Source organism: Plectropomus leopardus, chromosome 10 (genome assembly GCF_008729295.1).
Source record: "Plectropomus leopardus isolate mb chromosome 10, YSFRI_Pleo_2.0, whole genome shotgun sequence".
Classification (NCBI taxonomy): Eukaryota; Metazoa; Chordata; class Actinopteri; order Perciformes; family Serranidae; genus Plectropomus; species Plectropomus leopardus.
The window spans coordinates 14,461,126-14,477,613 of NC_056472.1; the positions used below are offsets into that span (position 1 = coordinate 14,461,126).

Genomic DNA, 16,488 nt, shown 5'->3' on the forward strand with positions numbered 1-16,488 from the left:
AGCACTCTGTAATGAGACAGAAATGAACATAGGATAAAGACCAACGTCTAAAGAGGTATATTACCTTAAAAGGCACTAAAACTAATTTTTGGAGGGATCTCATAGTGTGCAGCATATTCTACAGCTTCAGCACATGGTTGATGAAGGAATCACAGAAAGGGTGTGGGTGGGGTTCAATCCTAGGTGCAACAATAGAGCTGGGGTCATTTTCATCATTAAGCTACAGTGATTTAGTGTCTCTCGATGTGAAAAGACAGTCCTCATCTATCTGGCTTGAGGTCTGCAGACTCATAAAACAGAACTGACATCTACGGTTTATCAATCACAGCCTCCGTGCAGCAGACATTTTAGGATTAATAAAAGAGCTTCATTCATCTTAATTACCTCAGATGCCAAATAATTATTCAGGCTGCACATGTATCCAAAAATATATTGGAATTACTTAACTGGGTAGCAAAGACTGAAGTGAGGCTCAGAAGCAACGCTGCCGCCACAGATGCCTTATTGCTACTGTTCCTGATAAGATCCACAAAGTATGGCCTTTGGCTTCACAAAGTATGAACAACACTGACTGCTTAAGTGCTACCTTCTTTGCGATCCACGGTGCATTGGTTTAACATTACGGATTATCCAATACTAGTTATTGTTTTACCCTTCGACATTCCTCTAAAAACCAGGGTGACTTAGTAGGAGTACAATGACAAGGACAGACAGTTCTATCACAGCTGAAAATACAGAATTTACTTACCAGATAGATCTAAAATTACACTATTTTTTATAGAAGTAAATGTAGAAGCAGGTAAAACATCAGAGAGAAGTATCTAGGCAACTTGATCCAAATGACAGTGTGACATTGGAATTCATTTTCCTGTTTGGTCTGATTCAGTTTCACTCAATGCTTCTGAGGTATGTTACGTGTGCGAAACTAAACTGGGGTATCATTGCTGCTCATCTGCTTAATTTGCACACAAAGAGCTACTGCCATCAGCTAAGTGTGAAGATAGAAGTGCACAGGACGAAGTGGAGGTCAATGTAAAGTCAAACCATCCAGACCGAGCAAGGTTCAACACTGATGCTTTTTTTTCCACTTGCCTGGTCAGGCAAATGGGTAAAAAATGTACTTGCCCTCTAAGTGAATTTTTTTAGTTACTACTGGATATCAAAATTGTCACATTTATGATTTGTTTAAGAAAATAAATCAGCAGCTAATCTCCTGTTGCCAGGATAATTGAAATGCTCGCTTACACTTCAGCTCATAAACTTTGTCTTTACCCACTGCCTTTTTCTTGCGAGTGTCCGATTGGTACAGCGCGTGTGCAACTCTCAACAGAGATGAGAAGGAAGCTCTTGGAAAAAAACCACAATGTGTTTAATTCTTTTTTTCACCATTTGCCTGATTCGACATGTGATATGCTTGATTTACTAGCCTGACGTGGCATTTTTCTTGCCCTGGGCTATTCTTCACTCCCTCCAGGATGTTGCAATCACAACGATGCAACATCACAAATTCAGCCAATCCTCATGTATTTTTGTGAGAACTTGCAAATCTGTCAAATCACTGCAACTTGACCCCCAATTTGTCCATCTAAATGGATAAAATCTCATTTAACTGTAGAGCTACAGTTACACTCACACAATGACAGGGCTACCTATAAGCATCACATGGCTTATGTTACCCATCGGTTCTTAACAGGTTTAATGTCAGAGGAGAGCTGTGTCGGTGTCGGTGGGAGATTAACAGCTTGGTATCAGATGTTAACAGCTACTGTGGGGCTTCTGCTCAAGCAGTAAAAAATGACAAGTTGGAATAAGATCATGTTGTGCTGTGTTTGCTCGTGCTAAACGGTCAGAGAGATCAAGAAAAAGAGCGGTTCACTGACGTTCAGCACTGCGTCAAACGGCTGCAACAGCTGATTGGCAACTCCTCCACTACCACAAAAACACTGTAATTCTGTGAGAAACACTGAATACTTATAATAAGCTCCAAATCCATAATAGCAATACAATTAGGCAATTTTTTTGCAATTGTCACTTGTCCCTGCAATTTCATTGCATTAAAAATGCCTACAAACATTGCAACTTGCATCGCAACCATTAGAAAAGTTGCCCTGAAATCAGGCATCTTAGGTTACAATAATCCCAAAAACAGCCTGGGATATCCTGAGACTGATTCTTATTGTTGAGCCCTGCCAAGATCACGCTCAATTGCCCCTCCATACCTTTGAGCTAAGTTACAATGCAGGCTGCAAGGGAAGCAACAAAAGAAAACATGAAATTAAGCAGCAAGTATATTTTAAATATAATATATTTGCAGTAGCTAGTACAGTCAAAGAAGACTGTGGAAGGGTCTTTTTTTCACCCTAGCAAAGGTGATGCAGGCATGCAGTACGACTGTACTGGTGCAAACATTGCTCTGCACTGTAAGTAGGTTGACTCCTTGAACAGTTATCCTGAAAATTACTTTTATAGCTCTCATTGACAGCTAAACCGGATGAGTTAGGATCCACACGGATTAACATACTGTAGTTTCCTGTGTGTGCCATTTAAAGGAATGGGCTGTGTTCAAAAACACAATAAAAAAGGCATTTCACAGAGAACCTCTGCCTGGGCGAACCTGGGGAAATTACATTTCTCCTTGCAAATACGTGAAGCTGCACAGTTTCAAGGACAGGCCAGCAGCACAGTCTGTTTTTGTTCGTTTTCTGCCAAGAAACTTGAGTCTTTATGTCTATCTGTAAATGTCTATTCAGATTACCTCCATCTGTCCTCCATTCACACCGCAGGCTTGTACATGGGCATTTTGTAAAGGTATACCATTTGCTCTTTCCATGAGACACCGACTTACTGTAGCTGGAGACTACGAAAGATTTTTTTTTCTCACCTATGTTTTTTCAGCAACAAAACTGTTACATAAAGTGTGCCTGAAACCAACACAGAGTACTATGTGGAATACGAAGAGAGAAACACTGTTATTATACAATCAACTGTATTAGTTTTTGGGGCACCAAGGGTCTGTTCCTGAGGGACTCAAGGTGGGAGCGTATTATTTCTATATCAAATTTGAAATTTGTTAAAAGTTAAGAGCATCTTTGATTGTATATGACCACATGCTCTTACAGGTTCACCCTACACTGTACAAGAAATAAAAGGTCCACATTTTTAAAAATTAAACAACCCTTGGTGTTCCCCATGTTGTTCATATGTAAATATCTTCAAACGTATAATGTGTATTCTGAAATCTGAGGTGGAGTAAAAAAAAAAAAAAAAGACATAAAAAATGAGAAAATGTGTATTATTCATCGAGACAAAAACTATTTTGTTAAATAGACTTGAAAAGAAGTGTTATTCGGCAAAAAAGTGAGTGTGGATTTCTTTTTTAAAATGTTCTTAGTTTTTGTTTACTCAGAATTACACTGATGGTTCTGGACACGATCACTTTCGGTGTCATGAAAACATACCATTAACAACCACTGAAAAATGTGAAAGTCATCACTGTGGAAACCACAGCATTTCTTTGCATCTGAGTCTACTGTATGGTGAATGAAGCCTGTGAGGGGAAATTCTGTCGCACCCTGGAGGATGCTGCTGGGCAAATCTCTTTGAATTTAGCCTTTTTCTATGTTTTTAAACCATACAAGAAAACACAAACTATCAGCTGACCCAGGACACGGCCGGTTGAACAAACCACCATAAGTTACCCCAAGTATGACACTCAATTTCTTCTTAGCTGAGGGACTAACATCTCTCTCTCTCTTTCTCTCTCTTTCTCTCTTTCACACTTAAGCTGTCCTATCTCCAACAAAGGCAAAAGCCAAAAAATAATTTAAAAAAAAAAAACATTAAGGCATTTACATCATCAAAAGTGATTATACATCACTAAAATTTCTTGCACTTTTGCTGTTCACCTCACAAAGTTGGCCTTTATATAGTATAAAGAAAACAGCCTTTATATAGTATAAAGAAAATGGCATATGAAAAGAAAAAAAGGCCAAATACAGGAGGAATACAATAAAAGAAAGCACATACTAAAAGTAAATTTACAATTTGATCCCCTCTCTCCCCCGTCACACTCGAGCTGTGGAAGAAATTGAAACTAAATTGTATTTTGTCAAATCGACAGGATAAAATCACTTGATCATCGTAAAGAGTATCTATGTTTAGGGTTTTTTGTTTGTTTTGTCGTTACTTCCATGAACTTGGCAATGTTGTGGTTAAGACAGAGTGAGGATACCTTAAGTTTTTTTCCTTACTTTGGTTGGTCAGGTCTTTTCTACAATGACTGAACTAGCTTTAAGAAATTTCTTAAGTATAAAACAAGTATAAAATCTTAAATACTAAATACTACTAAGAGGAAACCTCAAGAGGAAGAATTGGTGTTTTGTGCAACCGATTCTATTTTAAGGAAACCTTAACTCAGCTCTTTTGCTGTTTTGTGCGACTGTAATATGTCTGTAAGCAGAACATTTCGGAATAAATCAAAAGTACCTTATTTTCCTGGGTCTGTTTGACAGAGAAAATAAGGAGATACCAGTGCTTAATGGTTTTGTAATGCTCAGCAAGTTCAAGGGCATTACTCACAGGTTGGTTCCTCCATTCTATTTCATTACAAGTCAGTCTGTGCTTCTATCTCGTCCGCACTACTAATTGCCTTCTCCCACCTCCCGCCGTGGACAAGAAAAGGGAAGCAATTTTATGCAGCACATAGCAATCAATAGCAATTAGGTGCATCCCTGACTAATCCTATTGAAAATGGCATCTTGGGAGATGGCCAGTGGAAGACCTCTTAAAGCACACATACCTTCAGGCCAGCATTGATGGTGGGGAACATACACACTCACCACTTGTGTACACAAAAGGTGGACACAGAAAGTGCCAGTGCTGTGACTGAACAATTAATCGCTTTGTTATTCCTATTCTGCACTTTATATTGAATCTCCATCGACCTTTTTCAGGGACCCACTCTCCCCATTTGTACCAAACAGGCATTCTCAATCAGATAATTAAATAATTAGATCTTCTGGGGTAAACCCATGCAAATTATGAAATGCAGTTCCACTCTTAAACCACATTAGATATTGCAGCAAAAAAGAAATTGTTTGAATGTGACACATATTTGGCAAACAAAATGCCAAAGGAACCAGAAATATGTGCGAAAGATAAAATTGCTATTTCTAATGCTGGATTGGTACAGGTTCTGACAGTTATGCAATGCACTGGGCTTTCAACATATTCTGACCCGAGGTCATCAAATACCGACAAATTTGTCAAGCCTTGTCCGTGTGTCATAGCAACGCGAAGGCCACAGAGCTGAAACACATCGCCAGTGAAACTGTCGGGGTAAGGTTAAGGCAACAAAAGTACTTGAGTATGTTAATAAAAAGATATTATTCTTTGGGTTAAAATAAGTATGTTGCGTGACATAAAAAATTGTGGTATCAGTTTTCGGTGACCATATGCATATTGACGATAAATGTTAAAAAAGTAGTGACTTTTGGTTTCACACTTGACACGAACTGTGGTGTCCTGGCTGTAAGGCTGGTTTTGTTTGACATATCCACCTCCCCTCCTGCCTGCCCTATGCAGACTTTCTCGCTCTTTGTACTATTTCAGTTGCTCACAGCTACAACTGTTGCCGCAGATGGGTTTACATCGTAGTTACTTGATGGGCTGTTACGTTTGATAAAGAAGTTGAAGGCTGCCTTCGGCATCGATAACACACAGACAGTGGCACTAAAGTGGCGCTATTGGATGCCATGACAATGAGAACGGGCTGGAGTTTCATGGTGAACAGGGAGTAATTAACCAGTTAAACTATTTTGCAACCTTCACCTGTGGCTAACAGCTTTGGGTAATGACCAAAAGAATCAGATCAAGACTACAAGCAATTAAAATTAATGTGGCTTCACGATGTGGCTGGATGAAAGAAGGTGGAGTGAGGTTGCTGCTTCTTTGCTTAGTCGATTAAGGTGGTTCAGGCCATCTAATAGGGATTCCTCCCCGTGAAGGATTTCTAGGCACGTCTAACCAGGTGGAACAACCTAAGCAGCCAGCATGTAGGAGACATTATCCTTCTAAGCTCTAAAAAAAATAAACAAACAACAAAGTGTGCAGATTACCACTTTAATTTTAGACTTTAAGAGTGACGTATTGCTACATTATTGTTTGTGATTCATGTAAACTTAATTATTGTGTATTTTAAAAAAAAACTCCAAGATGACCATACTCAACGAATAGATTTTGATTTTGTGAAAAAATGTTTAGATCGATGTTTGAGGATCCGGCACGGGGAGGAGGCGGAATGCTGTGATACAGTCAATGAGCCAGGTGGAGGGTGCTGACCACACCTTACCTCGCCTCACCACTGCCGGCCTGTGAGGTTCCTGAGGGTCATAGATGATGTACTGGGTGCAGAGGGCCTGGTCGGAGCCTGGCTGTGCGTGGTAGGCAGCGGCACTCAAGGTTTGTGTTACATCGCTGTCCGGCTTAGGCTGCCTGCTCAGAAATTGACCCCCTCCTTTCCGGAGCAGCTTGGTGAGCTCGTCTCTGGAAGGCGCCTTGAAGGAGCCAAGCAGGAAGAAGAAACAGCCATCGAAGAGCGGTGGGAGCTGCAAAAGATAAATTATCAGAAACAAAACATGTCAAGCATTAGTGAGAACCTTTAATAAAATCAAAACACAGTATCATATTCTTTCATTAAAACAAGTTAGTCACTTCAGCCAGCACCAGAAAAAACCTCAATCCTTGTGAACAGTGGCAAAAGAATCAAAGTCTCCTGTTTTGTTCATGATGAAGTTAAATGCTGATTCATTTCTTTTAAATCTAGGCGCTCAAATTACCAAGTGTCTGTGTGGATGCTTTGTATTTACTTCTTTGCGGCAGAGCCAAGAGATATTTTATCAGCGCCATTCTCCAGGCAACTCTGAACCACTTAGCACTGCTGTTTAAAGCAGCCGTGAATTAGGCCGCTGGAGACTGTTCTATTCACAGCATCAATGAACCCAACTGTTTTGTGGTGTAAACTGGCTCCCTCATGAGTTTCGAGTAAGAACGTTCTTTGACTACACTTTGGTTGGATTTCACTTTGGCTTGCATGCGCGAGTGTCCTTATTTTATGATGATTGATGAGACTGTGTTGTTCTAAAATGGACATTTTATTCTGCACAAGAGGGAAGCAAACAGAAGAAACATACAATCGGGACATCTTAGTGTGAATTAACAAACCCTGTATTAATCTGCTTGTTAAGCCTCACAAAGTGCTGGTATATTTCTGGAGAAAAAGAAGTATTTGCTCACAATTTAGTGTATACAAACAGCGCATGTAAGGAGTATTCAACCTCTGACTTTTTCATTACTTACTCCACAATGAATAGAAGTGGAATTTTTGACAATAATCAAAAGAAAAAGACATGAATGTCACATTACAATCAACTGTAATCTATCTAAACGAGGTACATTTAAAACAAAATTATTGACAGTGCAGGTATTCACCACCTTTGGTGTTAAGGAGCTTGTGTTTGTGTTAATAGGTCTGTATCCGCTTTGCCATCTACACAATGCAGTGTGTGCCCATTCTTTATTGTAAAACAGCAAACGCTCTGTCAAGTTTGACACCAGAGTTTGGTGAGGGAGCTGCGATGTTCAAGTCCTGCCACAAATTCTCGTTTAGACTTAGGTCATGACTCTGACTCGGCTATTGCAGGACATTAATGTTTTTTTGAAGTCATTTCTGTGTGGCTTTGTTTGGAGTTGCTGTCTTTCTGGAAAATAAATCCTCTCCCAAATCACAGTTCTCTTATAGACTGCAGTTTTCCTCCAGCCTTTTGCTAGTATTTTGCTGCATTTTACTCCCCAACCTCACAGGCCCTGCTGCAAAGAAGCATTCCCACAACATCATCCTGATAACACCAGGGGCCTGCACTATGAAGCAAGTCCAACATAACCAAGATATCTTTTCGTTATCTGGAGATATCCTAACACTGGCCGTCTGGATAACTGCCAACATGAAGCACGTTATCAACTCGCTCAGTCAGATCTGGGCTTTCGTATCCAGTCATGAGCGTGTTAATGTGAAGGAGGCGGGGTTTTTAATTATGAGCGAAATCATCAGAATCATGAAGTACTTCATATGCTATGAGATGAAACAGAGAAACTAATTACCTGAAAGAACTTAGGGACAGCAAACACTTATTGGAGTAGAATGTAAATGATAGCCAATATTCTTACAACAGAATAAGAAGATGTAGAGACACTAGGAATAATTTCCAGATGAAAAGAGGGCAATGGCTTAAATTCATGCAGGTATTGTTATGAATTAAGTATTATTTGTTTTAGTTGGATGATGAAGAAACTGTTCTGAATATGTCACATAAAAATACAAACTGATGGGAGACTGTTTCTGCTATCGAAGTAAAGAATGGATAAGTAGTTAATGACTGATGAGGTCTATCTGCCCAAAATGTTGCATTTATAATTGCCAGAGGCGATAGTGTGGGGTATTTTTCTATAAAAGACAAAAAAAAATGTAAAAGATCATACCACAGATCTTTTGTATTTTTCTAAGCTGCAGTGATGGAATCAGAATGGAAATTCAGCCACAATATCAGCTATCAGTGCAGGATAAAATACATTTTCCAGAATAAAAATAGATTTAGAGCAGAGCAGGTTAGCTATTCAGCATTAGTTACCACTGTGATTTATGTCAATCAAAAGTAAACCAGCTTCATAGTACTGAAAACCCAGAGCTAACTCTGAAGCTAACCCTCACTAACGTCAATTACTCCGTAGTGTAAGCATCCTTTTGGAATTGGGGATGTTGTTATGGTGAATGCAGTTTGGATAAAACTAAATATAGCCTTACACATCGTCTAAAACCAGAAAGGTACTTTTCTTTCTGTCTTTGTGAATACATCTATCTAAAACAGCTGGCTGCATGATCAGAGATGTACTGTATGTGTGAAGGAGTGAATACTCATGCTATCAGTTATTTTGTGTTTTATATTTCAGCAAATTGTGTATATAATGAATTTATTGAAACATTGTAAGTATTTTGTTTCTCTCAACTAATGTCCGAAAAGCCAAATTACACCAAGTTTTAAAACAAAACATGAAAAAGGTCCAAGGGAGTACTTTTAATGGCTGTCTATGCTACAATAACAATGCATCACTGTCTGGAATAGCAGATTTTCCCCAAGGACAGAGGGTCCAGACAATCTATACTCATCTATTTCATGTGTTTGTTTGTATGCCTCTCATTTACCAAGCTGCATCTGTTGACGCGACTGCGCTGGGGGCCTTCTCCCGCTTCGTGTTCAGTTTCGGGTATCCACTTGCCTGCCTGCAGACATGCCTCCACCCCTGGCATCAAAGGGAGAGAGAGAGAGAAAAAAAATTAAAGTAACAGCTAATTATGTTGACTTGAAAGAGTGTGACAAGGCAATTGCGAAGGGAGGATGACAAAGCTCATGTCTGTTTTATCGCGAGTTGGAAGATTTCAAGTATTGGCAGAGCTGCAGTTGTTGACAGAGAAAGATGCCCACAGCATGATGGAGTTAATGATGCAACCCTCGTTTTAAGTATCTCAAGCTTAAGCAGAATTCGAGCATCATCTCTTTCTCTCCGTCTCTTGAGCTTTTACAGAGTCAAATTAGAACTGTGTGACAGCCTGCATCCCAGCATTTTTTTGAGTTCGAAAAGAATCTTTTGTTCTAAATCCTTACATGAAGCATCTTGAAAGACAGAAAAGTTTCGTAAAAAAAAGTATAGGCAGATACGGAGAGAAAAAAGTCACACATTTTAATGACCCCTCACTGTCACAGATAAAAAATGCCTCTGAACATGACAGATCACAGTGCTGCTGCTCCCGTAAGCATTCTATTACTGAATATCATATGTTTGGGTATATTAAAAAAAACACAATTTAAAAGTTACACAACTGAACACACTGAAACTAGATTTGGTTAAAAATACTGCAGTTTGCTATAAAGGATGTGAAACAACACTGCCAACTGTGAAATGCAAACATTTCCACAGACCTACTACACATCTGCAAAAGCCTAATTTCCACTGAGCAGTCAGTTTACCTCAGTTAGGTACACATTTGAATGGTTATTTTTACAATTTCATTGTTAAAAGTTTAAGATTGTACCGATATAACTATTCCCTCCTTCTAAGTTTTTTCATTAACCCTCGTTGAGTTACCTAGCACACTGATCTGACATTAAAACATGGAAGTCCGTTTATTGATCAACAGGGAACGCCCATGGTTAAGTTGTGGCTTGTTTTTTAAAGTAACCACTGTTCCTACACAATGTTTTGCCACATTAGTTAACATTAACTGTGAAATAATGTTTTGCTGCCTTTTCATCTTAACTAGTTAACGGTTCGCAGCTATAGACTGGGGAAAATATTACTCAATTCACTGTACCATTTAAAGGCTATTGCCAGCAGCTACCATAAACTTTTATATTGTATACTGCATATTATTAAATGCATGGGTTGACAAGTGAATCAATCAAAACACCTTAAATGTCAATATAACAATTTGGACCATTCCATTTGTTTTTATTGTCTCTCTTACATGACATATGCTTTAGTGATGATTGGATTTTCAAGCGCTTCAAGTTTTTTTTTTTATTTCAACCAGTTTATGTGAACATTGAATATTTTATGTCTTCGCTTGGGAAAAAAATGGCAAAGCGCCTTTCCTCTGCACTCCAGCAGCACTATACTCATACTCCAAACACTCAAACTTGTTCTTTTTTTGTTCTAAAATGTCCCACAACACCATTCCACAAATGATCAACAAGGTGCAGACATTTCTTTGCATTGTTGGTGAGAACTTGTAGGTTCAGTAACGCGGCTATTGCTATCTGATACCAGCCTCACCTACATTGCCAGTACAGTCTGCTGAGGAAACACAGAACAGATCTTCATTTTAGGTACAAGTCCATACAGATTATGTATGGTTCTAAGATTACTATATCCAAAATGTTTGGTGAAAACATGGCTAAAGTATCTACATTTTGGCACACCCTCAAACATTGTTATTTATTTTACCATTAGCTGCAGTTTGGTGTTCCATATAGTTGTTCCCAGCTGTAAGATATGGTGACATGAACAGATGAGGGTGTGTGTGTGTGTGTGTGTGTGTGTGTGTGTGTGTGTGTGTGTGTGTGTGTGTGTGTGTGTGTGTGTGTGTGTGTGTGTGTGTGTGCGCGTGTGTGTCTGTGTACACCATGTCACAATACTACCATGAAACAGCACATAACACATACTGTACCCTATACGCTCAAAGTCTCCATAACTTTGGGTGGAGTATAATTACATTTCTTCATCCCTCTTAATTACAGCTTTCATTCACAGGGACCCTGACAGAGATTTGGGCAGAGAAGGGGGGAGATACCGGGGTTAATCGCTCCGGACGATGGCGCTCAGTACTGAAGAGCCATCAGCACATTTGCTAATTACTTTCACAAAGACTGAATGCAGAAACGTCTCAAACTCCTTCCTTCCTGAGTCAGTGAATGAATGAATGGCCAGATGAGCCCACTTCCTCGATTAACCACGAGACAAACTGGAGCAGTGCGGTTTGACTGATACAAAATTCCGAAGGTCTATACTTATGCGTCAGGATCAAGACGGCGTAAAATAGTTCATTCTTTATTGATTGTCAGCGTCCTAAAAACCAACCACTGTATTCAAGTGTGCACAGGTGGCATAATGGCAAAACACCGACCGACCGTTGAATCCCAGTTCAATCCCTAGTAGCATTGCCTCCGGCAGGGCTGTGTGTCTAATGGGGCAGGTGTTCGAGTGAAGCCTCTCACTGGCAGCAGAGAAGCAGCAGCTAAAACGTGTGTGTATTGGGAGGAAGCACATGGGTGCACACATCCTCCCTGGGCCAATGATGGGAGTAGCAGTGACAAGAACTAAAGTGCAGGGAAATTAGCCATCACAAATTGGGAAATAAAGAGAGCAGAGGAAGAAAAAATACATGTAAAGGCACAGTTCAACATTTTAGGTTACGCACTTTTTTGCTTTCTTTCCGAGCGTTAGATGAGACGATCAATAATTGCACTTCATGTCCGCATTAAGTGTGGAACTGCAGTCCGGACTTGTTTACCATTAAGACTCGAGGAAGGGGGAAACAGTTTGCCCAGCTCTGTCTAAAGTGGAGAAAGCATGCCTGCCAACACCTCTGAAACCGACTTAGTTACTCAATGTGTTTTATTTAACACATGAAAGGATGCAAATGTAAAAACCGTCAATCAATACAACACACCTCTGCAGCTATAGCGCAGTATACAGATGGCAAGCAAAAGCTTTTGGTTTCTGTATAGAAACCGGATAACTACAGCATAGTATTAGTACTAATTAGCTCCCTGCTAAAGCCACAAACTGTCTTTCTACTACATCTGTCAGCGATAACGAGTTAATCACAATGTTATTAAGGTCTGTATATAATGCATTATTTTTTGTTAATGGCGTTAATGGCTGGCCGACATTCCCGTCTTTCAGAGGCTGTACCAGGCTGAGTTTAAAAGCTAGTGATGATACAGGTATCATATGAAACTTGAAGACCTAAAGAATCTAGATATCCTGGTATCAACCATGTCATACTAGTTTCTCAGGAAGAGGGATGAATACTGCTCCAAAATTAGGCTAAATTTAGGCGATGGAATAACTGCATGGACACTTTTACAGGGACCTCTTGACCTCTAACCTCAAGATCTGAATGAAAATGGGTTCTGTGGGTACTCATGAGTCTCTTCTTTACAGAGATGAACACTAGTCTCATACAGTGTTTTGCTTGTCATTTGATTCCTAACCAAGACTCTATTTCTTAAGTCAACCTCCGCAATTGGACTCCATTTCTTAAGTCAAATGTTTCCAGAAAAATATTTTGGTGTACTGTTTAGATGTAAAATGAGAACATTTTGCTCAAGCTGGTGGGCAGTGCTTTGTTTCAGCTATTTTCAACATGGCAGCTAGGTCACAAACTTTCTCATTGTACAGCTAAACAGTATACTAAAATGTGTTTCTGAAAACATTTGAGGTGAGAAATACACAATGCAGTAAAAGAATCTTGATTCATGTTTGAGCAGTGCTGCCTAGTTTGATAGTTCAACTACAGTTCATGAGCAGGGATTGACAGCTGTGTTAGATACTCCTCGGCTCTGATTGTTTTTTTTTTTTTATTCACTTGTGGCAATGATATTAAAAGCACTACAAGGCAATAGCATACGCATGAGAGTATGATTTTGTTTAAAAAGAAATTCTGTCTCATTTAGAGCAGTGTGAATAGAGTGACATTTTTAGCAAATATGACAAAACCTTAGAGCCCTGATATGCAGGACGAAGTTGATTTTTTATGATAGGTTTCAAATATAACACTAAAGCTCCTTTTTAGAAAGAAAATGTGTTGCAATGACACAGAAAACCAATAAAGAGGTGAGCCTGAGTTTGGCCCAGATGACAGCGACAGCACACAAAAGCAGGTGACGGTGAGACTCAGCTGCACACACACAAAAACAAGGACAGAGACAGATAAGATGCCACAGTGATTGTCATGGGGGAGACAAGCTGTGTCAAGTGCTCAGCCTGCATGGAGAAAAGAGATGGGGAGGGGCTGAATATGGTCCCAAACACACAAAAATCTTATACAGTGACACAGCCACACGCCTAAACACACACATTCAAACTTGAAATGGCTTACTGGCAGAGAAAGAGACAAACGGCGCACTGTTTCACTCTACACACAAACACATGCACGCACACACTGAAGAGATGCTACTGACGGATACACCAGTCAAGGGCACGCCAAGGTGCCAGAAAACTCTTTGACAGCAAGTCTCTTTTTACTTCCCATAAAGCTGACTTCCTCTGAATATCTGCTTGTTGACTTGGTTCAAGGATGCCAGGGAGACTGGCTGGGAATACCTAAATTTCTGCTAAGTATTCATCTTGGTATAAATCACACAGGAAAAGAGAGTTAGCCATCTTTTCATCGCTGGCAATATTGAAGCCTTGAGGCGCATTGATTCTGAGACGCCTTCCCCCAGTCACCGACCCGCTCTTTTTGGCTGTCAGATATGTAATCAGGTGTGTGTGCACAGGTGTGCGCACAGCAGAAGGCACAAACAATTTATCTCAAAATTGCTCGCTGCAAAATGTTCCTAATGTTACCCAGGACATTTCATGTGTTGCAGGAAATAAAAAAAGTATTGCGTTTAGTTTGTATTCCAAACACAGAGCCCGATTTCACCTGAAAGGTTGCAGAGGAGAGGAAATACAAAATTGAATATACATGTCTTAAAGTAGTAAGGAGTAATTAATACTGGAGTCTCAATAGGATTTTACAATAAAGACAGCAGCAAATAGATACAGAACCCAAATAATAAAAATAACCTAATCTTTCCAGAAAAGTTTGCATGCCAAAGTCATATACTGCATATTACCCAACACAACCCCAACATAGGCGCTCCTGAGACAAAGATGGCAGGTCGAATGTTCTCTGGGATTCAGAGAAGAGCACAAAACCCATAAAATTACTCTAAACTGCTTGTGCAGCACAATCCATTTGTTCTGCACTGTGGTTCCAAGAGTCCAATATTTACCTCCTAGGTTTTTCATTTGTCCTACTGTATACTATGCCAAGTCACCTTACTGCAGCAAACATAACTTCAGATGCAGATGGAAATACTCTTTTTATGGTTACAGCAACCTTGACTGACTCAGTTAACTGAATAAAAACATGACCTTGCAAAAACTCATCAATGTACATCAATTGTAAAGCTGCTGCCAATGTAAACTGGTTATTGAGTTGTTCAGTTAGCTGGGTTGTCCAATCTTATTATGAATGTGTTTCCAAAAGGGGGTGACATTCTGAATTACAAGCCAATCAAATGTAGCATCAACAATTTAAATCTAAAATTATGTGCCAGACTATTTCCTACCTGAGAGCAGCTAAATCCACCACGTAACCCCACATAAACTGATAAACAGTCCCTTTTTAGTTTATTTTTTGTTTGGACTAAACAAGTAAGATGTACCGTGTTCATGAGTAGTAATTAATCTATCAATCTAATTAACTATTTTGGGACAGTGACAGGCTAGCTGTGTCCCCATTTCCAGTCCTCATGCTAAGCTATGCTACCCAGCTGCTGGCAGTAGCTCTGTAATGAACAGACATGAGAGTGGCATCGATCTTCTTCACTAAAGCCTTGGTCGGACAAAAAGATTTTTTAAATCGTAACAAATGTTGAAAATATAAGAGACCCCACACATGACAACACGTTATGATAAATTTAACAGTTTCAATTCCATACTATGTGGAAAGCTACAATTTAGCCAAAACAGCACGCCTCACACTAACAGATTCCATTCACAAACATCTAAAGTCCTGACTCTCAAAACTGGAAACAATCAAACGTGACTTTAAAGTAAACAAACACGGCAGACGAAAGGCAGAAATAACTAGCTTATTGTTTTTGCACAACTTCCTACAGAAAATTCACAAATAAAAGTGAAAAAAATATGAATAAGGTCATTGGGGCGGTGTGAACATGGACTGTACGTGTTACAGGGCGAGCTGGAAATATACATAACTACATACATAAGTCTGAGTTGAACCTAATCTGAAACTGCATTAAAACTGTCTGAGACCTGCCTGTCCATCAGCAATCCTTGGGCTTTCAAGATATCAAATCATAATTATTGAACATGTTTGATATTTGTGATTTAAAATCGGTGCAGCCAGGATGAACTTCCACTCAGATATGGAAATGCAAAGAACAATCTGGAAAGATGATCTTTAGAACCTTCAAAAAAATCAGAGCTTTGCTGACAATTGTCAGGAAGAGGCATCAGGGCAAAAATCCGATTGACTGTCATGCAGTGTATACCCAGCATAACTCTCTACAAGAAGGTAAATACACTCTTCTGAAATATCAAACTATTCATTTAAGGCAATAAATAAGTAGGCTTGTAAAGTAGCCTAGATTGCATGTAAAAAAATAAATTAACAACAAATAATAATAAATAACCAAAGCATTTCAAACACCAATAACAGTTTCTGACTGTGAAGAAAAGCTAAAGAAAAAGTTAGGGTGAGCAACATTTCCATCCACAGTTATGATGTCTGACTCATGTCATGTTATCCTCGGCTGCAGTGATGGAAAAATAATCTTCAAGCCATCTAAACTGAATTAATGACTGTCAGGAATGAAAGGAGCTCAGTGCAATACTCATCCAAACATAATTGTCATTCATTGTCATTCATTGTCAGAGCGAACTCTAATCTCTCCATTAGAAGCCTTTAAGTCTTAGAGATAATGAGGTAAATATTTGAGTTGTGGGTCTAAAGTAAAACAATTTAACTGAACAATACTTGGATTTACATGACATGAAGTGCAGGGATTTTCTTTACTTTTTAGAAAACATAAGGCCATGTTTGCAGCTGCAGCTGCTGCTTTAACGAAAGCCATCACT

The 16,488-nt window shown here is 39.3% G+C and overlaps 1 protein-coding gene across 1 annotated transcript in view; it reads right to left on the minus strand.

Annotated features, from left to right (window-relative positions):
* Window positions 1-6,145: 6,145 nt before the first annotated feature.
* bard1 (BRCA1 associated RING domain 1) overlaps window positions 6,146-16,488 on the minus strand; it is a 28,764-nt gene continuing 18,421 nt past the window's right edge. The window contains exons 10-11 of the mRNA XM_042494865.1: window positions 9,257-9,354; window positions 6,146-6,605 (exon numbers count right to left, since the gene is read on the minus strand). Of these exons, the coding sequence (XP_042350799.1) occupies window positions 6,258-6,605; window positions 9,257-9,354 (446 nt within the window). The 3' untranslated portion in view covers window positions 6,146-6,257. The remainder of the gene's footprint in view (window positions 6,606-9,256; window positions 9,355-16,488) is intronic.